We start from the raw sequence: 24,825 nt of genomic DNA, 5'->3' as shown, positions 1-24,825 counted from the left end.
ATAGGTTCATACTAGGCTATCTGCCCTAGGGCATTTCTAAGCCTAGCCAGAATGTGTTTGGCTTTCTCCACCCATTTTAAATTTATTTTGCTATGCCCTTTTCCGAGGTTAGTATACTGTGCCTCTGTCTAACAGTGACACAGAAGTGATACCCGGGGTAAACCTACGATCTCCCATCCACTCATCAAGATTCCTATTGAAGAGAGTCAATGAGGGACTCTGCCTAACCTGGAATGGGATTTTATTCCAGAATGAAGGGAGCCTCTGGGTTATGAATCTGTCCCTCCAGCATGTCCTATTTATTTCAGTGCTGAGGTTCAAGTCTCTCAAGCGCGTAGCTCGATGAGATTTGGATTTTTTGAGATGCAGCATGTCCATTAATTCCGGGTTGGACATGGCTTTATACATCAGGCACAGATCACCTCTGAACAGGCGGTATGCCACTGAGTAGAGCTGGAGTTTCTTTAACCGGGCAGCATATGGCATCTGTTTGAGCCCTTTGATCCTCTTGGTGAGGTACTTTTGGGGTCTTTCCAGTTGCTGCAGGTGTCTGGTAAGGTACATCCCAAAAGGGGCATTGTACTCAATTATGGGCCTGATGAGGGATGAGTAAAGAGGCACGATGACCTCCCCTGATCTAGATGTGAATCCCTTCATGATTAGGTGGGCTATATAAAATGTTTTTCTAACCACTTTGGCCACGTGGTTGTCAAATGAGAGATTGCTATCAACTTGGGTCCCCAGGTCCCTAATTACTTCTTCTGTACTTAATGGATTACCACCTATGTGGTAATTTGTGGGCACTTTGTTTTTGCCAAAGGGGATGACTATACACTTTTTGGCATTTAGCTTGAGGCCATGGCTCTGGCACCAGTTGTCTGTTTCTATGAGGCCCTTTTGGAGGATGCTTGTGTCGGCTGGAGAGTCGATTATGGCGCCCAGTTTGCAGTCATCTGCGAACTTTGTCAGCCACAGTCCCGTGTTGGCCTGTACCTCCGAGAATTATATACCAAACAAGAGAGGTCCCAGGACTGAGCCTTGTGGGACACCACTTGTAACTGGTTTGGAGTCTGACATGGCTCCAGCAATTCTAACCATGTGGGTTCTGTCCTTGAGCCAATTTGCAATCCATCTAGTGACATAGGGGTTTATATTTAAGCTGGTGAGCTGATCTATAATGCCCGAGTGGGGTATTGTATTGAAGGCTTTTGCGAGGTCCAGGTAGGCTGTGTGGACCACCTTCCCCTCGTCAATGGCCTTGGTGACTGTTTCAAAGAAATCAACCAGGTTTAAGAGGCAGGATCTGCCCTTAACAAAGCTGAACTGGGTAGGATCCAGTGTTTGTAGGTCCCCAATATCTTTATTTATGAGGTCCATGATGATCCTTTCCATAGCTTTGCAGACCAAGCTAGTCAGGCTTATGGGCGATAGTTTCCAGGATCCGTTGAGGCACCACCTTTATGGAGAGGGACCACTGTTGCTGTACGCCACTCTTTGGGCACATATCCTGTAGTAAGGCTGAGATTGAACAGTAGTTTTATATTTGGGTTTAGCTCTTCTTGGAGTTCATGTAGGACGCAGCCCGGGACACCGTCTGGTCCCACTGATGCTGTGTTTTTGCTTTGGAGGCGGCTCTTACCTGAGCATCTGAGATGTCAGGGGGGCAGCACTCTGCTGGGATAGATATTTGCCCTTTTGGTGGGGGGGGGGTTTGCGCTGAACCTGTCAGCTAGGATGTTGGCAATGTCTGTGGGTTTGGTGTATTTTTTGTCATTTTGGACTAATTCTGAGCATATCTGGGAATTACCACCCAGGTTCCTAACATAACTAAAGAAAGCCTTGTGATTATCCGTAGTGTCCTGTGCAATTTTTCTCTCGAAGCTGGCCTTAGACAATTTTATCTGTGCCCGTAGGTTTTTGCTAATACTGATCAGTGATGCCTTCCCTTTTTGGGATTTTGCTCTATCATTTAGTAGCTTCCTCCTTCTATTGTATAGTTTGTTTATGGCTGGGGTCCACCAGACAGGACGTCTGCCCTTGGAGGATTGGGTCTTGGTTTTATTTGGGATTGCATGATCCATGCATTCCTGAAGGTGTTCATAGAATGCGTTTATAAAGGATTCTGCGGTCTGGGCCGTATTTTCCACAGGCCCGGGGGCTTTGAAGGATTCCACCTCAGTTTTGAGGAGTGTGAAATTTGCTTTAGAGAAGTTTTTCACTGTGGTTTTCTGGGCAGGGGGTGGGATCGGGATGTGAATATCCAGTGAGATTAGTTTATGGTCTGATCTTACCAGTGAGGGATACACTTCTGGTCTGGAGCATAGAGTCCCCATGTTGGTGATGATCAGGTCCAGTATGTTTTCCCCTCTTGTGGGAGTGGTAACAAGTTGTTCCATAGCATTTGAGTTTATAAATTCTAGGAACCTTTGGGCTAGGGTGTTGGAGCTAGAGTAATGCTCCCAGTCTATGTTTGGGTAGTTGAAGTCACCCAATATAATGGTGTTTGGAGAGACCTTCATATTTTCCAGTGTTCTCAGGAAGGCCGAGTGGGGTTCCTGGGTTTGGGAGGGTGGTCTGTAGCAGGCTATAAACTGGGAGGCAGTTTTACCCACTGTTAGTTGCACATGGATAGTCTCTGATGCTGTGCTTTGCCACCAACCTGGAGGTGTGGGTATCTTTGATGAATATCGATACTCCCCCTCCTTTTGTGGTTCGGTCCAAGTTTTGGGGCTGAAAAGCATGGTATGAGGTATAACCTGGTAGTGCTGGGGTGCTCTCGGGAGCCCTGAACCAGGTTTCTGTTACTGCACAGATATCGATGTTCTCCATGCTAAGGAGAGTTTTGAGTGCGTGCATCTTGAGGTTTAGACTTCTGGCGTTGAGTAGCATTACTCTTAGTTTCTTATCCCTTGTGATACTTATGGAGGTGGGTTTGTCTTTTGAGCCTTGCCTAAAAAAGGCACTATGGGGGTAGCAAGAGCCTTTGCCAATATCCAAAAGCCCAGGGGATGACAGGTGCAAGCCGTCCCTAGTGAAGCATCATGGCTTGTTGAGCATATCATCCCAAGCTGACAGGCATTGGATCCCCTTTGAATGACACCAGTTCTTAAGCCAGTTGTTGAAATTGATCATCTTGTCTTCATATTGTGGCATCATTCTTGGTGAGGGTAAGATGCTACTCAAGGTCAGGGTCATACCGGCCTGGGCTACATGCTCAGAGAGCTCCTTTATGTCTCTTTTCATGTAGTCCATGGAGGTACGTCTCAGGTCATTCACACCAGCATGGACAATGACTGAGTCATATTTGTACTTGCCTTGGAGTGACCTGAGTGCTTGTGTTATGTGGCGGATCCTAGCGCCCGACAGGCTGCTCACCATGACCCTCTCCTTGTTCAGCCTGGTGAGCGGGACGTCAGTGTGCCTGATGAGAGTCACCTATTACAAGTGTATCAGGTGTGTTCTTTAGTCTTAAGGGCTGTGACTGTTCGGCACACTGGCTTTGTGAGATATGTGTTGCACGTGTTTTGTTTTGGGGTAGCGGTTGCTTGGGTGTCTGCTTTGGAGGTCTCTACTGCTTCGGCAGATCTTTATTTAGAGCCTCCGAGTATGTTTTTGTGTGATTATGTGTTTGGTTTGCTGTCGTGGTAGGTCTATGTGAGACTGGAATTGTAGTGAGTGTGGTTTCCTTCTCCTCCTGATTGGTTATGCCAGTACTGAGTTGAGAGAGCTTAGCCTCCAGTTTGGCTATATGGTTGCATCTCTCACATGTGTTGGAATTTGTTGGGAGGAGGAGAGGGTTGTCTGTGTACATGAGGCAGTTGTAACATTGCCTCAAGGTTCCCAGATTCACCAGCTGGACCAGAGAGAAGATTGACAACTCACCTTTGGACATGCTAGAATAATATTGGGAATTCCTTAATAATTGAAAACCAGGGCCAGTGGGGAGTGAGGGTGTAGTGCTTTTAATTTTTAGTGCTGACTTATATAATTGCTTTAGTGAGCAAGTGCCAGGTAACTTAAGTGCAATGTGTTACAGGTAACTTAAATGCAAAAATGACAAACAGTAACTTTCTTTCAAGTGAAACAAGGAAATAAGTACAGTAAGCAATGCAGATATCACTAGTGATCCACAGAAGCGCTGAGAAGCGTATTAGGTGGAATTAGCGTTCAGGAAATAACAAGCAAACAAACAACAAGCATATAAACAAAGCTAGATTCAGCAGGCCTGGATCTAGTCTATGCTACAACAAACAAGGTGTACCAATTTCAGTAAGATACAGTTCAAATATTCAGGCACTTTAAACCTTTAACCAGAAATTCCCAGCTCAGAAGGGCAGAGTCCAGCCTCTTCTCCCACAAGAGTGCAGACCACAAACCTTCTTAATGTAAAATAACTGGCCTGAAGCCCAAGTGCTTAAACCAGAACTAATACACTTTAAGAATAACAGACACTGGGCTCTCAATCAGCAGTTCCCAACTTAGAAGGATGAAAGCTACCTGTCCTGCCACCACAGTGCATGCCACAAACCTTCCTAATGTATAACAACTGGTCTGAAGCCCAAGTGCTTAATCCAAAAGACTTAGAATGATAGCTACACTTTAATCAAGTTACTACCAAGCAGTAATAAATACAATTGAATACTTCAGAGAATGCCTGGATTAGTGCTCAAGTTACACAAACAAAGCTAGATCCAGCAGGCCTGAATCCAGTCTAAGCCACAGCAAACAAGGCGCACCAACTTCAGTAAGAAGCAGTTCAGATATGCCTGCACTATAAGCCTTTAACCAGAAATTCCCAGCTCAGAAGGGCAGAGTCCAGCCTCTCCTCCCACAAGAGTGCAGACCACGAACCCTCTTAATGTAAAATAACTGGCCTGAAAGCCCAAGTGCTTAAACCAGAATTAATACACTTTTAGAATAACAGACACTGAGCCCTCAATCAGCAGTTCCCAACCTAGAAGGATGTAAGCTACCTGTTCTGCCACTACAGTGCAGACCACAAACCCTCTCAGTGCAGAACAACTGGTCCGAAGCCCAGGTGTTTAAACCAAAAGGCTTAGAATGAGTTACACTAAGCAGTAATAAATACAACTGAGTACTTTTAAGATGATGCAAAAGTAAAAAAGTAGGTAGAAACACAAGTACAGTAAAAGCAGATGAATTTTTTTTTTTTTCTGAATAAGTGCTGAGATCAAAGAAACAGATTTGAGTGCTGAAACTAGAAAACTGGCTAGTTATAAGAAAAAAAAACTAAGCTAGAAGGCTTCCCTCCAACACAGAAGGGCTTGGGGGCTCAGAAGCCTACAAATAGTCTATACCACTTAACAGGAAAGGCAGGAAACAAGCTTAATTTTTTTTTTCTGTTTCCCAGATGCTCTCTTTGTACACAGTAGGAGTGCCTGAAACCAGAATATGATCTCACTGCACTCAGTTGAGTGAGCAAATGAGATGGGCCCAGAAGGAGTATCCAAACACAAATTTACAAGAGGGGCGGGCAGTTGCAAGGCCACTAAGATTAACACCAAAACAAAAACAGGGAGAGTGGGTGGGACTAACTGAAGAGCAGAGTCAAAACTTCCAGTTCAGTTAATATTCCTTCCACACAGTTAAAATCAATTTAAATACTGTATTTTTTTGAAAAAAAAAGAGCAGATAAAGGTACTTAAATTCTCTTATACGTCCAGTTGAATACAGCAAGTCCTTAGCCGGCCAAAGCTGAGGTTTTTAAGCTTAATGTATGGCAACACTGTTCCACATATGTGCCTGTGTTCCAGTTTCTGTCCTCCATCTACATACCAAGCTTTGCACATATGTCATGCTATTGGAAGTTGTTCTGTAGTGGGCTGTGAGTATATCACACTGCCATTGCTGCAATTAGTCCACTGCTGTTGTATCCCCCCCACATACAGTGGGGTTGGGGCCATATATGTGTGGGCGTCACCTACACAATACATATGTGCCCTTATGCACTCCAGAGGCCAGTGTATGTAACAGTGGTATATGGGCCTGTATTATTGAGTCTAGGTGAGGAGCACCATAAATGACCTAGGTTGTTACAACATGTGTGGGTATCAGGGGTGAGCTGCCGCATGGTATCTCGATGTACAGTACCGTATACTTTACCTATATTTACATTACTTACATGAATTGGGGTACTGCAAGCCTACTGCCTCCTGCCATACAGACTGTTCTGTTTGTCAGTGTGCTCGTGATGGTGTCAGTTATGCCTTATGTACCAGTTGCAAACCATGTGATCACAGAATGTCTTTACCACCTACTGAGTTTGTACAGATTGCAGATAGAGGCTGCTGACCTACACACCTGTAGTACATACTATTGATTGTTTGGTATCCTGTGGCCCATTCTGTCTTCAATAATGTACAATTTGAAGGCCGTGGCTTGGACAGCAACAGTTGTGAACCTTTCCAGACTGTTGTATTAATGTAACTGTTTCACAGTTGCAGTTCTCTGTTTATGTGGTTGTCAGTGTCTGAACAGCTATATGACATGGCATATAGTACTGTAATACTACACAATTAAAGGTTTCCCATTTCTGCAAACCTGTATGTGGCGTCTTTCCTATGACCTTTCTATGGGGATATGTTGCAGGCAACGATTGACATTTGTATGGGTGGCCCATACAGTGTCCAGTTGTTCAGGTATTAACTGTAGGCATAGTGGCTGTTCCATATTGTGTGCACCTTCTACATATGTATCATACTGTACATATATCTGCGTGTGTATGTGTAGTCACATGTGTATATATATATATATATATATATATATATATATATATATATATATATATATATATGTATATCTGTATCTGCATATCTGTGTCTGTGTATCTGTATCCTGGGGATGTTGATGGCTTCCAAATATTACATGCCCTATGGGAGGCAGACTGTACTTGGTAGTGTATTACAGGGTGCACGTGTTTGGCTGTGAGGGGATGCCTATTTGTACGAGACATATAGTGTGTGGGGCCTCTCTACCCCATTTATGGTGCATGTGGACATATGTGTTCTTGTTAATCAGCCATTGCTATCTACAGATGTATGATACATAGATATATATCTGCATACACATATGTAATGTGCTGTGTATATGTGTCGATTTAGGCATATGCATGTATATGTGCATATATATTGATATATATGTATATAGTGTTAGGAATATGTATATATATATATATATATATATATATATATATATGTGTGTGTGTGTGTGTGTGTGTATATATGTATGTCTGTGTGTGTATATCTATATATATATATATATATATATATATATATATATATACACACACACACACACATATATATATATATATATATATATATATATATATACACATATATAGATATATATATATATATATATATATATATATATATACATGTATATAGATATATATATATATATATATATATATATATATACATATATAGATATGTTGTATCTGTTTAGTTATTAATATCAGTACACACACAGACATCTAGGTGTTGGTATACATTCTCTGTACTGTTGCATGATAGGACTGGATGATATGTTTCTGAAAACATTGAATGCCTTTGTATCTGTCATGGCTTAGTGGTAAATCACTTTGTGTATAGAGTGCAGGGTCCTGGGTTTGAGCCTTGCAGAGGCAAATTATTTTGTTGCTGGGCAGAACATGGGCCATTGGATACAGAGCGATTAAGGCATTTTAAAGCAGTTTTACATGGGTTTGTATGGGTTTGCATGGAGCTGAGCACTGCTAACCTCCGGTTACAGTTTTTCATACTCTGTTAGCTTTTAAATTGCTTAACCTGTGTAGGCATCGATTACCCCTGCGCAAACAAGCTTAAACCTGCTTACTGCTGCTTAAAAGTGCCTATTCCCACTTACCCCCCGTGCTAATTTCTTTAAAAGAAAAGAAAAAAGGGTTGATAGGAAAGTGGTGAAAAAGGGGTGCAAAGAGGGTAAGACAGTAGGGGAAATAGCTAGGCATGTGCAGGAAGGGTGTAGGAAAGGTCCATAGCTGCCCATTTCTTCTACAGCAACAGCTGTACATATACACTGAATTTGGAGGTAGATTTGGGGCCTCAAACCCCTGGGAGAGGGGTGAGGACAACATAAATTCCATGTGATGCCAATTAGACCAGATTACATGTGGCCAGTGGACACGTGTGAAATGGACAGCTATGAATGGGACATGATTTTTTTTGTGGGAACAGATTGCCCCTTTTTTTTTTCAGGTGAGAGTGGGATGTTGGGGAGGGGTAGTAGGTATAATTGGGGAGGTAGGTTGGGTAGGTTAACATACAAGACAATCAAGATGCATACAGGGGTGGTATATGACACATGTGGGGGGTAAACACCTTGGAAGGGGAGGGGTGTTTGGAAGTCGCAAACCCATGAGCCCCCAAATGGGAAAAGTGGGACTGAGGTCTCCACCCATGGGCAGTCACCACTGCAACTTCACGGCCCCAAAGGTGACTGTGCTGGGGGCTTTGTAGGAGGGGCAGGCTCACCCTCTAATTGCGCCACTCGGCCCTCAAGCTGACGTAGCCGGTCACAAAACTCCAGATCGAGCTCCCTACGCACCACAGCCTGGACATGTTGTTGGGTGACAGGTTCCCCTCTGCGCCCGCTCCCAGTGGGGGGTGAGCCCCATCCCCTGCAGCAGTTCAACCTGAAGGTGGTGCAGGGCCCATGGAGGAGGAGGTCATAGGCTGGGCCTCAGATGTGCTGGTGCCTGGTGCCATGGCCAGCTGAGGTGGGACAGGTGGGTCCGCTGGGACTGGCCTTCCCATACAATTTATGTTGTAGCAGGTTTATGACAGATATGGGTTAGTAACAATCAACAGCATTCAGGATTAGTTATAACAGCATGTATAGGTATTCCCAATAATCCAAAACATCAGATTTAACACAGTTGCAGAGCAAGCAGAACACATGCATATATGTAACAACAGTGGCCATTACAAGAGCATGCAGGTTTCATTGATGGCAACAGGCCACCAATATGGGTGTATTTTAACATGGCACATGCATAGAAGCAAATGTGAATATTTATAAACCATTAGGACATATGTCCCAACAAAAGTTTGAAGTGTACACATACCAGTTGAGGAGTGTCATTGGGCTATTTTGCACATATGGTAGGGGTGAGAGAGAGAGTTCAATTAACAACTAATATATACTTGTAGTTTTCATAACATTCTTAGTCATTGCAGTGATCTGTCCCTTACATGTATTATTACACTACCCAATGGCCTTATATTGCACACTGGTATGTTTATAGATTATTATATACATGACCTGTGTCTTGCATACAGGCATGACAAGATGCAAGTGTTAATGCAACATATGTTGAGTATTGCTGTCATACACTTTGGGTGAGGTGCTAGAGTGACAGGTTTGTTTTCATATACATTCTGTGACTAAGTACACGTTTGACTATCAGTTATATGTCATTAACAGCTGCCTACATTTCTGGGATCATCACACTGCTTTTTCAGGAGAACAGAGTACCAGGCTGGTGATATGGGCCATTTATCTGGACATGCTGGACAGACTGGAACATTTGTGGGATATGAATATGCATACAACTTTCTATCTGAACATTCTAGCAAATTCTGTACAGTTGTTGGGTGTAATTATGCATACAGCTTTCTATCTGAACATTGTAATAAAATCTGTACAGTTGTGGGGTATGATTATGCATACAACTTACTAGCACTCCCGGGATTCAAACCACTGATGTGTGTGACAACAAAATTGTAGTTAAGATCACAGTACACTGTGCCATCAGGGAATTGATGTGAAGCTTTGTACTGTTTTCTATCTAAGTCTCCCTCACTTGTACAATATGACTGACCTCTTGGCACTTCCAACATTGTTATACAGAACTTTATACACATTTTATCTGCATACCACAGTGTGGGTAACACTGCTTAATACAACAGTACTATTTATAGTATGCAACAGTTCAACTACATATGAAAGAAGAGTAAACAGAAGCACTCCAGGGGTTATACCTTTATTCACAGAATATTACACATTTATTCCTACTGGTACGACACTTTCTAAGGCTCTTATGTTTATTTGTTATGACAGTACATGCAGAGAGAAATACTAACCTGCCACGCAATGCAGCCTTTGCAACCTAGCATCATGGGCTTGCTGGTTCACAGCCCACTCATCTGCAGCTGTCTGAGGGATACAATGATATTTAGCCATACCTATCCATAGTATACACAAGCTAGGCAATTCTTAACTACTTAGTGGAATGACCTGCTCACCAGTCCGGGGGATACCTGTGGCACTGGTGAGGTCACGGGTGAGACTGTCCCAGGTCTCTGTTTTATACTGCGAGCCCTTGTACTGGCCCTGCAGTAGTATCTCCTCATGGTGTTTTACAAGGAGCCATACCATGGGTTTTGACTCCTGGATGCCCCAGCGCTGCGCTCTAAAATGAGTGCCTTCACCCACACCAGCCATTCTGCCTGCAGTAGGAAGCTGCAACCAGTTATGGAACATATTCCCACCTGTGTGGTTTAAATACGGCCAATTACTCGCACTTTTCTGTGATTGGCTGAGTTTGAAAAGGCTAAGTTATGGGCACACCTGCTTACCTAAGGTTGGCAGTGCTTAAAGGGGTATACAGCTAGGCAGATTGGATTGGCTCCCCTACACATTGCTTACTCCTACTAAGTTGAGCTGTGCTGCGGTTAGCATTGCTTAATAGTTAATTTGCACTATATTTGCCTTTTGGCAGTTATTTATTCTTCATTACAGGTTATATATGTGTCTGATATCCGTGATTCATGTGTACATACACTGTATAGGGACCTGGGGACTTCTACACTTTATTACAATAACACCTCACATCTGTGCTTACTGCAGTACTCCAGTTCACATATTTATGTTATGTAGCAGGTTATACCACTTCATACTGTACATAGATTCAGTTCACATGTTTGGTTTGATTTTCCTGTGGTGAGGATTAGTTTGCTGATACCTCATTCATCTTTATTACTATGATGGCTTAGTGGTTGACTACTGTGACTATAGTGTAGAGGGTCCTGAGTTTGAGCCTTGCAGAGGCAGTTTATTTTTTTGCTGGGCAGAACATGGGCCGTTGGGTACAGAGTGATTAAGGCACTTTAAAGCAGTTGTACGAGGGTTTGTGCGAAGGTAAGCACTGCTAACCTCTGGTTACATTTTCTTAAACCAGTTAGCTTCTACTTTGCTTAATCTGTATAGGCAGTGCTTACCGCCGCCCACACAGGCGTACTCCCACTTGCTGCTGCATACCCTCGCTACGTCATGTACATGTCGATATTATACATGCCTAAATCAGGTGTACATGTCAGGTATGACTGTTCACAAAGGTCAGTGTAAGGTTAAGTGGAATTCCAGTTTAGCATTTCTGGTTAGGCTACACTCAGGTATTCGGGTTAGGTTTAGTTATGCCATACCTGTGTTGTAGAGTAGATGTGAATAGTTGAGGTGCAGGAGGGTAGGTGGAGGGGGGGACATTTTAACTGTATAGTAGGTTGTTTGACTGATTGGTGGGGGAGTGGTAGTGCAGGTTTGCAGGGTGTTGGGATATGTATGAGAGGCAGGACAGGAGGTGTCAGTGTCAGTAGTTGGTGTAGGGGTCTAGGGTGTTGGAGGGTTGTGATCCAAGTGTGCTTGGGTTTTCCCTTCATGTGTTTTTACATGTGCTGTCTGGGATAGCTACGGTAATACACGTGGGTTGGGGGTTCCAGATTCTGCCAATATAGTTGTGTGGAGGCTTTCACCTACTTGTGACTGTGGATATTACTACGAATGCAACAGGGGTCGATAGGTAAGTGTTGTTATTGGGCCAGACAGAGGGGCTGATAGTAGTGGACATGTCCAGGGATGTGCAGGACAGCTGACGGGAAGGTCCCCAGCTGGACATTTCTTCTACAGTGACAGCTGTATATGTAAGCTGCAATTGGGGGTAGATCTGGACAATCACACCCCTGAGTGGGGGTGAGGACAGTCACAGCAATAATACCTTGTGTTGCCAATTAGTTCGGCTTACATGCCTACAGTGGGGTGTTGCGATCAAGTGTTCTTTGGTGTCATTTAGTGGGTTTGCAACAACACATCTGGTTATACCATCCTTTGCCATGTAAACTAGACTTTGCTGCAGTGGGACTCTTGGGTGTGGCTGCTCGTTAGGCGTCAGCTCTGCCCAATGTACACTATTGCTTACATCCCTGGGGCGGTCCACATAGAACCACTCCAGCCAACACTTGCACAGCTAGGCCCATAATTTCATACCCATAGTTCCCAAACCGCACATCCTCTTCAGCACTCTTCCTTATTCTGGGTGCAGGTCGGGTCTGACCACACCAGTACACACTCCCCACTCCCCACTTCTCGGGACCCATCACGTATGTTGTCTCGCCCCATGGATCATCAGGCTTCCCCAACCTTGTACACCGAGAACATGCTTGCTCTGCTGTTGGACATCTGTATAATGGCTGGAAACCCGAAAATCATAGAATTTTTGGGGTGTCCCACAAGGGATGTTCTTGTCTTTGTTTCAAGATTAGGCTTGGCAGGTCTCTCCCACTGGTAGTATCCTGCCTGTAATCTGGGAAGCAGTGGTTTGTTTATTTTTATTGTGTGTTTGGTTGTTTCACCTGTTTCACCTGTCTAGCTGTGTGTGTGTGTGTGTGTGTGTGTGTGTGTGTGTGTGTGTGTGTGTGTATATATATATATATATATATATATATATATATATATATATATATATATATAGGTTCATAGGTAAGTACTAGGCTATCTGCCCTAGGGCATCTATAAGCCTAGGCAGAATGTGTTGGTTTTCGCCGCCCCCTTAGATTAGTTCCCTGTGCCTCTGTCCAGCAGAGCCATTAGTTCCCTGTGCCTCTGTCAGCAGAGCCACTGCAGTGATCCTTGGGGTAAATTTTCTGTTTCCCATCTACTTGTCAAGGTTCCTCTTGAAGAGTGTTAGTGAGGGGCTCTGTCTAATGTAGATTGGAATCCTGTTCCAAAGCATGGGGAGTCTCTGGGACAGGAATCTATCCCTCCAGCATGTCCGATTTATCATTGTGGTGAAGTTTAGATCCCTCGAGCATGTGGCTCTTGGGGATTTGTTTTTTTTTTAGGTGGAGCATGTCCATCAATTTTGGGTTGGACATGACCTTGTATGTCAGGCAGAGATCACCTCTGAGTAAGCGGTATGCAACCGAGTACAGCTGGAATTTCTTCAGTCGGGCTGCATAGGGCATATGTTTTATATATATATATATATATATATATATATATATATATATATATATATATATATATATTACTGTATATATATATATATCTAACGACATCTGGATGTATGGGTGTCTGCATATGTGTGGGTATTTATTTATATGTCTATCCATGCATGTATACATTTGTACTACAGAGAGGGGGAGGTATATATCTATATAGTTATGGGTATTTATACAAACACATATACCTCTAAATCTTTAGCTACAGATCCGGTAATGTTGACTGGTATTGCTGGATACTGTGTTCGTGTGCATGCCAGCCAACCTTCATATGCTTTGCGATACCTACGACTGACTCCTTTACTGTACACAGAGTCATACATGACACCGGCCGTTGGATGCAGTGTGCTTAAGGCACTTTCAAGCAGTTGTAAGCGGGTTTGCGCAGAGGTAAGCACTGCTGACTTCCAGTCACAGTGTCTTACATGCAGTTAGCGTCTCCTTTGCTTAATCTGTGTCGACAGTGCATCACCCCACCCAAACACACCTGCAAACGCTTACTAGTGCTTACATATGCTTACTACTGCTAATCTGTGCTTACACCTGCTTACTGCTGCCTTATTCATTATGGTGCTGACTCTTCACATGTGCATTTCATGCAGTACTCCAGTTCACATTTAAATGTTATTTAGTAGGTTATACAGCAATAAAATGTAAATAAATGTTCGCATACAGATTTCACATGGAAAATGGCATGTGGTGCAGTGGGACTCGAGCCAGGAATGCCTCCTTGTTAAGCGGATGCTCTGACCACTACGCTATTGCTGTGCTGCTTCTTTTGCTACATCTTCCTTGTTGTCCTCTTCAGCCTTTTAAGCTGCTTTAACCGTAGCTAAGCGATGGGCACACCCGCGCACCTACAGTTAGCTGTACTTGGAGTTTTAGAAGTAAATACAGGGGTTACTTCTTTTTATTTTTATGTCCTGTTGCTCACATGGGGGACTATTGGTGGGGATATGCAGACACCTATGAGCAGTCTCGCTCATTTATTTACATTTTCTGCTGTTCTACTTTGCATGGGCATGTTTATTCTGAGGGCTCTGCTCTTAGACACGCCCCCTGCACTCCTCCACACTCCATGTAGGATTAGGAGGTCAGGCAGAGTGCCTTCATTAATATGCTTAGCTCGCTGCCGTCTTCCTCCTAAACTGCCGCTTCCGTGCAGCACTAGACTAGTCCTGCACGGAAGATTGGTGAATCCGGGGAGGATTTTTTATTTTATCTTAAACAATTCCTACTCTACTGTCATCATCTTGTGTCTTTGTTCAAAAATTCAGTAATTACTTATGTTTACTGACAAGATCACTGATATGAATATTAAATGAAATTTGAAAAATAAAGTGTTATAAATAAAGATAAAGTCATTGTTGTATTATTTTCATTCCTAATGATTAATGTATTACTCTTCAAATGCACGTGATGTGTGCTGTACACTTTCAGTACAGAATCAAGAGCAAAAAAGGGGTCTATATTAGATCAGCAAATGCTTAAACAAGCGAACGCTGATTGATCGACCTTATTTTAGCAAAAGTTAAAAATATCAAAGCAACAGAAACTCAAAATTTTTCCTAGGGAAAGAATTTGGTTGTCCGTTTCTGTTGCTTTTGTATTTTCAGTGCTGTGGTGGAAAGTTATGGGTCGGATTCAGGTAAGTGTGCGATTGTGTGGATGTGAGTGTTAGGGTGGGTTAGGTGAATTAGGGTTAGGGCTTGGGTTAGGTATGTGTGCGATTGTGTAGACATGAGGGTTATGGCAGATTTAGGTAAGTTAGAGTTAGGGAGCGGGTGAGGTGAGTGTGCGATAGTGACGGACCTTAGGGTTAGGGTTTGGGTTAAGGTAAGTGGATAGCTAGTGGTGTGTGCATAGTTTAGTGTAGGGTTAGGTGTCAGATTTTAGGTGTATGTGTGTGGATTTCTGTTTGTTTGGTGTGCTTGTGTTGTGTGTATGTGTTTTGGATCAGCGATTTTTTTCCCTAGGAAAAAAAAATTGCTGATCTGACAGTTTGAGATTGTACGCTTTCGCTTACATAAGGTCGATCAATCAGCGCTCACTTTTTTAAGCGTTCGCTGATCTAATATAGACACCAAAAAAGCACTCTGCTGCACCTCTGGTGCTGTGGCCTTAAAGGTCAGGTAGACACTCCATTATGTCTTGTCACCTACTTAGAAATTTCATTCAGTTGTTGACATTGATATCCATAAAATCATTCTTACATTGCCTTTGCTTTAATGTATACTTTATTGTTTTTTTCTTGTTTTAGTTGCCCTATCTACTCCTTAATTCAGAGGTGTCAGAGGTAAGATCACCTAGAATGTATCCCGTAGTCTTTGGTGAGAGTATTGAAGTGAACCCTGAGACAAGACAAGAAATACGGTAAGTACAACTACCAAGTCTTGCATTCAACAAGACATGCTGTCTGTTATTAATTTGCTGTTGCTCAAACAATGCTATAAAAAGTACACAGTGTATTTTTGAACTGCCAGATTCAAATTATGTAGCATGCTGTGGGACTGCTTTGACACCACAGTATACTTTGGGAGTGCTGCATAGCTTTGGTATAGGTCATACAACCTTGAATGGTTCCGCTGGATGGAAGATATTGCTGCACTTAATCAGCATAAGTGTCATACCCTGCTCCTGACTAACACTGCTTCTCTCTAAGTCTGAGCATTTTCTGAAATGAAGTAAATGATCCTCTAAGACTTGGTGAAACTGAGTAGGGTAGATTATTTAGTTTCATAGCCAGTATTTTCATTGTCAACTTACAGAGATAATAACCCTGTGAAATTTATGCACCCAAGACATTCTTAAAATATGAGGCTTTGACAAAAGAAAGAAAGAATATCCTGTCCAAACATAAGAAAGGCTATGCCCAAAAGATAAAAAAACTCCATAAGCAACTGAGTGGACTAATCATGTCCACCAAAGTCAACTCTGAGCTAAAAATAGCCTTCCAGGCTAAGGATAACCATAAGACATTTTTCAGTTATTTATGCAACCTTAAAGGGAATACTCAACAGTGTGCTGAACTAAAAGTAAATTAAATTTCCTATACCAAACCAGGGGATGTAGCAAATTTGATGGCCAATAAATTTAGCTCCATTTTCACCCCCATATCACCCCTAATCTCCTCCAAGAAAATACCTTCCTAACATTGCTCTACCAACTATCCCTAAAGAACAGTCCTCAGTGCTTATCCAGAGCTAAGAACACTGGATCAGTGGGTCCTGATAATATCCCAGGATGCCTCCTAAATAATTTGGAACATGACCTGTCAGGCCCACTAGAATTAACCACAACCTCCAGACAGGCTTCATCTGTATGGAATGCAGGGCTGCAACAGTAATTGCTCTACATTAAGATGGACCATCGACAGACCCAGGGAACTAATGGCTCACAGATATGACACAGGAAATTAGGGTGGGGGAATCCACCTACACCAAGAGGCCTGTTACTAGTGGTGACCAACAGGACATGGTACGGAACTTCTCCTGTTTGGAATATACTTCTCTGAAGTCATGGCAAACGTAGAGGTCCTTTGGCTGACCAAATTTGCTGATGACTGCAGACAAATAACTGGAGCCAGAACCATGACTTAAAACTCCATGTAAAAAAAAAAACATAATTTTATCTTTTGGGAAGATGAGCACACCTGCAAATTACACCATTGATAACACTCATATAAGAGTAGACCCAGTGATAAGGGACTTGGGAACTCAGGTTGACAGTAACCTGAACTTTGATCACCATGTGTCCATGATAGTGCGAATATCTTTTTATGTGATGCAACTTATAAGTAAGGGTATGGCATCCAGATCTAAGGAGATCATAGTCTCACTATACTCAGCCCTCATTAGACCAATAATTGAGTACAGTACACTCTTCAGCATGTACTTGACCAGGCATTTGCAACAGCTGGAGTGGCCACAGAGGTTCCTCACTAAAAGATACAGGGTGTAAATAATGTCATATGCAGACTGCCTCAAAGCCCTATCCTTGTACTCGGTCTCCTACAGACTACTGTGGGGAAATATATGCCTAACCTACAAGGAGTTCTCTGATCCAGCCCTGATTGATCTGCTACACATTTGCAAAACAGACAAACAGCACTAGAATTACCCAATTTAAGGATCTAAACTTTGTCTGTGACATAAAACATGTTGGAGGGACAGGTATGTGCCTCAGAGATTACCCTTTCTCTGGAACAGACTCCCCATTTATGTGAAACAGAACTCTTCTATAAGCTTATTCAAATGCAGTTTGGACCAATGAATGGGAAGTCACAAATTCACCCTTGACTTGTTGCCTGTGGCCCTTATGGACAGGAGCAGTTTGTAGGTCCCCTAAGGCCCTAAGTTTTCAGTTAAAAGCATTCTCTAGAGTCTTCTTGCTCCTTTATCTGTGTAAACATTTCTGCAGTTTTTTTTCTACCTAAGTAGTGTGGGTAGTGTAGCATTGTCCATATTCAGGCTTGTGTTTTGGGCCTAGTTGTTTGTTAGTAGAGGCTGTGTTTCTGAGCACATGTTCCAGGCCATTGTAGTTTAGCCAAAGCCAGTGTAGCATTTCAGTGAGAGTGAATTGTTTATGGTCATTGGCTGATTGGGGTTTCCTGGACAACGGCTTGGAGTAAGCACTTCATTGGTTCTTTCAAGCTTTTTTTTAAAGTTGTTTCAAGTTTCAACTTTGTTACTTAAGAAGTTAACTTGTGAGTGTTTCTGCCATTTCACACTAAGCTAATCGGAGGAACAGCACTGAGCCAAGTGATCTGTGATATATAACATTAAGTATCCTGTTTTTTTTGCTTATTTTTACAAGTTATTTATAGCATTTTTATTATCTGCATATACTTTTCTAGCTAGTTTCATTGTGTGTGAGGTATTAACTAGAAATGTTCTACAATTGTTAAGCATCTGGTTGGGTTTGTTTGTTCTGATTTTACTTGATGGCTTTGCAGTTGCCCGCGCCTACTGTAAATTTGATCTGGGACACTCCTCCCAGTCTAGTGTCATTACCTCATTCTACCTAATCCAGGGAGAACATTTGAGAAGGCCAACCCACTTCATTTCTGCTCCTCCTTTCCCCTTTCCACTTTACAAAAAAAGATGTTTTTCTAAGCTTGTTTCCTGCCTTTCCCATATGTAGTGTAGTCCAGATACGGATTTGCTGTATGCAGGACTGTTTGTAAGCTTCGGAGCCCCCAAGCCTTTCTGTGTCGAAAGGAAGCCTTCTAGCTTAATTTTGTTTCTTAGAACTAGACAGTTTTCTAGTTTCAGTACTCAAATCTGTTTCTTTGAGCTCAGCACTTGTTCAGAACTCATTGTAAGCACTAAATAAGCTACAAATTACTACAGCACTCACCTTTCCTCACATGTCTAGTGGAAAACAGTTTTTAGTACTTAACAAATAAGCACCTATCCAGGCATGTCTAAGGATCAGCTCCCAGTGTTTTCTCCTTTCTACCTGATGAATCTGGGCATCTTGGGGCAATGCAGCAGTTGCCTCATGTACACAGACAACCCTCTCCTCCTACCACCCAACACTACAACCTGTGAGAGATGCACTTATATAGCCAAACTGGAAGCAAAGCTCTCTTCACCCAGGATTGGACTAGAAAGTCAAGAGGAGAAGGTAAACACTTGCACCACACAACACTCATCACATAGTCCCTCAAAACCTACACCACCAAAACACACACATAGAAACACAAAACACACACCTACATTCGGGAAGGCTCTCAATAAAAATCTACCCAAGCAGCAGGGACCTCCAAAGCAGAAACACAATCAACCCCCACCCCCACCCCAACACAACCCAAATGACACATAGCCCACAAACTCAGTGTGCCACTCAACCACAGCCCATAAGGCATAACAATGTACCCAACATTCTAGTCATAGGTGACTCTATAGTCAGGCACACTGATGCAAGAAGAAAGTTACTGTCAGGTGCCAGGATCTGCCACATAACACACGCACTCAGGTCACTCCACAACAAGTACAAATATGACTCTGTCATTGTCCATGTTGGTGTGAATGACCTGAGATGTACCTTCCTGAACTACATGAAAAGAGACATGGAGGAGCTGTCTGATCTTGTAGCCAAGGCAGGTATGACCCTAGCCCTGAGTAGCATCCTGGCATCACCCAGAATGATACCACAGTACAAGGACAAAATGATTGACTTCAACAATTGGCTAAGCTTCTAGTATCATTCTAAGGGGATCTAGTATCTGTCTGCCTGGGATGACTTGATCGACAAACCACAATGCTTTGCCAGAGATGGCCTGCACCTGTCGCCCTTGGGATTCCGGATACTGGCTAAAGCTCTTGCCACCCCTATAGTGCCTTTTTTTAGGCAAGATTCAAATGACAAATACACCACTGTAACAGGTACAAGCAAGCAAAATCTGAGGGTAATGCTACTTAATTCTAGAAGTCTAAACCTCAAAATGCACTGACTTGAGGCACTCCTTAAAATGGAGAACATCAACATCTGTGCAGTGACAGAGACCTAGTTCAAGGCTCCAGAGAGCACCCCTGCAGTACCAGGCTATAATTCATACCACACCTTTCTGCCACCTAACCTGGACTGAAACACTAAAGGCGAAGGCGTGTCCATATAGCGTGTCCATATTCATTAAGGATATCCACACCTCCAGGCTAGCTGCTCAGCATAATGCATCCGAGATTATACAAGTGCAACTAACTCTGAGCAAGACTGCAATCCAAATTGTAGCTTGCTACAGATCCCCCACCATGCCCTAGGATTCCCACTCCTCATTTCTTGATACACTGGAAAATATTAGGGTCCAGCCTAGCACCCTAATAATGGGCAGTTTCAACTACCTCACCATTAACCAAGAAAACTACTCATGTACCAACTCTTGTGCTTAACATTTTCTGGAGTTCATAAATTCCAACACCTTGGATCAACTTATCCACACCCCCACCAGGGGCAGCAGTATCCTAGACCTGGTCATTACCAATATGGGCAACTGGTGTTCCACACCAGAGGTCAATTCCTCGTTGGTCAAATCTGACCACAAGCTAATCATCCTAGACATCCACACCCCACCCCCCATTAAGGAAACCACCATAAAAAATTTCTCCAAAGCCAACTTCACGCTTCTTAAGACAGAAGTGGCAAACTTCACAACACCCATGCTGATGGACAGTAGAGGTACGACTGCCAAAACCTATACAAATGCACTTTATAAGCACTTACACGAGTGCATGGATAGTGCTATCCCTAACAGAACCAAGATGCTATCCTACAAAAAAAGGAAGCCAATCTGGTGGTCCCCTGCCATAAACAAACTCTACAACAGAAGAAAGAAACTGTTGCAAAAAAGAGTAAAATCCCATGATTGGAGGAACTCCGTGGTCAGCCTCAGTAAGAAGCTGAGATCCCTCATAAATCCTCCAAAGCTAGTTATGAAAACAAAATCACCACTGATTCTAAAGACAACCACAAAGCATTCTATAGCTATGTCAAGAATCTCAATGGCAACACTCAGATCTGCTCTGAGTTACAGCACAATGGCACTAAATATACAGAACCAACTGATATTGCTAACATCCTGGCAGATAGGTTCAGTGCTAACTTTACCCCCCTCTCTCACCCCTAAAGGGCCCATCTCTATACAGGAAGAATGCAAAGTTCCTGTAATCACGGCTGCACAGGTAAAAAACACACTCTCCAAAGCCAAGAACACAGACTCCATGGGACCTGACAACATCCCAGGCTGCATTCTACATGAACTACAGAACGAACTGGCACCCCACCTAAGTACCATGTTCAATCATAGCCTCACCTCAGGCTTTGTGCCCACTGAATGGCGCACAGCAACTCCACAAAGGGGGAGCTACCACGGACCTCGGGAACTACCACCTCATTAGCCTTATGAGCCTGGTCTGCAAGGCTATGGAACGTATCATCATGGAACTTATAAACAATGACATTGGTAATCTCCAAACTCTGGACCCTACCCAGTTCAGGTTTGTAAAAGGCAGATCATGTCTCCTAAACCTGATAGACTTCTTTGAAGCGGTCACCAAAGCCGTAGATGAGGGTAAGGTGGTTCACACAGTCTATCTAGATCTCGCCTAGGCTTTCAACACCATCCCCCACTCTGGAATTATAGATAAACTCACTAAACTAGGTATAAATCCCTATGTCACAAGATGGGTTTCCAGCTGGCTCACTGACAGAACCCACACTGTGAAAGTAGCAGACTCTAAATCCAACTTCAGACCAGTGACAAGTGGAGTACCATGGAGTTCAGTCCTGGGTCCTCTCCTGTTTGGTATCTACTTCTCTGAAGTACAGGCTAACACAGAAGGTCTTTGGCTAACAATGTTCGCAGATGACTGCAAACTAGGAGCCATAATCAAAACCCCTAACGATGTGGACATCCTACAAAAGGGCCTCACAGAGACAGATGCCTGGTGTCAAAGCCATAGCCTCAAGGTCAATGCCAAAAAGTGCATTGTCATCCCTTTTGTTAAAAACTCTGCACCCATGAACTGCCACACAGGCGGTAGTCTACTTAACACCAAAAGTGTGATAAGAGACCTTGGGACACAGGTGGACAGTAGTCTCTCCTTTGATAATCACATCGCCACAGTAGTCAGGAAATCCTTTTACATGGCACGCCTCATCACAAAAGGTTTCTCATCCAGGAAAAAAGATGGCATTGTTCCCCTCTACTCATCACTCATTCGATCCATTATAGAGTACAATGCCCCTTTTGGTACGTACCTCACAAGACATCTACAACAACTGGAAAGGCCGCAGAAATACCTCACAAAGAGGATTACTGGCCTCAAACAGATGCCCTACGCAAACTGTCTCAGAAAACTCTAGCTTTACTCTGTCGCATATCGCCTACTCAGAGGTGATCTCTACCTAACATACAAAGCTATGTCAAACCCAGAGCTGTTGGACATGCTCCACTTAAAGAAATCCCAATTCCTCCGAGCTACATGCTCTAGGGACCTAAACCTTGTCACCACAATAAACAGAACATGCTGGAGGGATAGATTCCTGTCCCAGAGACTTCCCATACTCTGGAACAAACTACCTGTCTATATCAAACAAAGCTCCTCATTAGCACTCTTCAAGAAAAAATCTTGATGATTGGATGGGAGATAGGAAATTCACCCCGGGGATCACGTCTGTGGCTCTGCTTGACAGGGGCACAGGAACATAATTTTCTTGGGTGGCAAAAGCCAGGGTACCATTTGGCTAGGCTTATATAGGCCCTAGGGCCAATAGCCTAGTACCTACCTATGAACCAATATACAAAAGCCATTCTATTCCATGGGCATTGCTAATTGAGAAAATTGAGGGCATGAATGGCTAGGCTTAAAAAGGCTCTAGGGCCATTAACCTAGTAATCTCCTGTGATCCTATGATCCTACACTATGTACAGTGTAATTACCAAGAACTATAAAACATACATTTGAAAGAATTTATGATATGCTGTACATGATGTAAAAAATGTGGTTCAGTGTTAGAATTCTCGCCTACTATGTGGGAGACCTGGGTTTGATTCCTGACCAATGGCGACATCAAAACGGTATTTAGGTCTTTTCAGGCTTGCTAGTTGTGCTGAAGCACCTACCAAGGGGAGAAAACGCTGAGAGAAGAAAAGGAGCCACTTTTGTGATTTTAAGTATTTTCTTCTGATTTTTTGTTAAGTTTTACTGCTTTGCCGCCTACTTTTTGGCATTTTCCGGCTTGCTAAAGTTTATATCTGTAACAGTAACAGTACTTGGAACACATCTATAGCCTGTTTACTGCATTTCCTGTGTTGCACTTAATTTAAAATAGTTTTTTCTCTAAAAACTGCATTTTACCTGATTTTGGCCTAGCACTCAAGTGTGGGGTCATTTATTGCACTGTTGTGATTATTTTGCTGCTTGTGTATCTCTGCTACCTTTAAACTACAACAAAAAGAAAAAAAAAGAAAAAAATCTTGCTTTTTTCCCACTTTCTGAAAGTTAAGAAAGTTCAGTTACAGATTTGCTGTTCTGAACTGTTTGGAAGTTTCTAGAAGGCCAGTGCTTGCTTGGGCTAAAGGGAAGTCTCTGTGTTCACCAGTGGGAGTGGTTAACACTGAACAGCTTGCCTGTCCCTGGAGGAGTGGTTACTACCTAGAAGCTGTAGTTTTATTGGCCATTTTGGGTCAATTCTAAACTCCTTGATCTTTCTCTCTTAAAACCTGGCTGCCTCGTGGTTTTGGCGTCTTTTCAGGCTTGCTAGTTGTTGCTGAAGCACCTACCAAGGGAAGAAAACACTGAGAGAAGAAAAGGAGCCACTTTTGTTATTTTAAGTATTTTCTTCTGATTTTTTATTAAGTTTTACTGCTTTGCCGTCTACTTTTTGGCATTTTCCGGCTTGCTAAAGTTTATATCTGTAACAGTAACAGTACTTGGAACACATCTATAGCCTGTTTACTGCATTTCCTGTGTTGCACTTAATTTAAAATAATTTTTTTCTCTAAAAACTACATTTTACCTGATTTTGGCCTAGCACTCAAGTGTGGGGTCATTTATTGCACTGCTGTGATTATTTTGCTGCTTGTGTATCTCTGCTACCTTTAAACTACAACAAAAAGAAAAAAAAAATGTTGCTTTTTTCCCACTTTCTGAAAATTAAGAAAGTTCAGTTACAGATTTGCTGTTCTGAACTGTTTGGAAGTTTCTAGAAGACCAGTGCTTGCTTGGGCTAAAGGGAAGTCTCTGTGTTCACCAGTGGGAGTGGTTAACACTGAACAGCCTGCCTGTCCCTGGAGGAGTGGTTACTACCTAGAAGCTGTAGTTTTATTGGCCATTTTGGGTCAATTCTAAACTCATTGATCTCTCTCTCTCTTAAAACCCTACAACTCCCTTTTTGCGCGGTTTTGCGCACTGAGCAGCGTCGGGCAGCACCGCCTAAACAGGTTTAGGTTCATAGGTTCATAGGTTCATTACTAGGCTATCTGCCCTAGGGCATTTATAAGCCTAGCCAGAGTGTGTTTGGCTTTCGCCACCCATTTTAAATTAATTTTGCTATGCCTTTTTTTGAGGTTAGTATACTGTGCCTCTGTCTAACAGTGACACAGAAGTGATAGCCGGGGTAAACCTACGATCTCCCATCCACTCATCAAGATTCCTCTTGAAGAGAGTCAATGTGGGACTCTGCCTAACCTGGACTGGGATTTTATTCCAGAGTGAAGGGAGACGCTGGGTTATGAATCTGTCCCTCCAGCATGTCCTATTTTTTTCAGTGCTGAGGTTCAAGTCTCTCGAGCGCGTAGCTCGATGGGATTTGGATTTTCTGAGGTGCAGCATGTCCATTAATTCCGGGTTGGACATGGCTTTATACGTCAGGCACAGATCGCCTCTGAGCAGGCGGTATGCCACTGAGTAGAGCTGGAGTTTCTTTAACCGGGCAGCATATGGCATCTGTTTGAGCCCTTTGATCCTCTTGGTGAGGTACTTTTGGGGTCTTTCCAGTTGCT

General features: G+C 43.0%; 1 protein-coding gene across 1 annotated transcript in view; it reads left to right on the top strand.

The window, feature by feature from the left end:
- The window catches only part of RFLNA (refilin A), a 188,297-nt gene that overhangs the window by 114,386 nt on the left and 49,086 nt on the right, over positions 1-24,825 (top strand). Inside the window, exon 3 of the mRNA XM_044068540.1 lies at positions 15,580-15,692. Within this exon, the coding sequence (XP_043924475.1) occupies positions 15,580-15,692 (113 nt within the window). The remainder of the gene's footprint in view (positions 1-15,579; positions 15,693-24,825) is intronic.

This window comes from Protopterus annectens, chromosome 4.part0 (genome assembly GCF_019279795.1).
Source record: "Protopterus annectens isolate FY-2018-M chromosome 4.part0, PAN1.0, whole genome shotgun sequence".
NCBI lineage: Eukaryota > Metazoa > Chordata > Ceratodontiformes > Protopteridae > Protopterus > Protopterus annectens.
The sequence above is the reverse complement of the archived record's forward strand: the minus strand, read 5'-3'. Positions and strand labels throughout refer to the sequence as shown.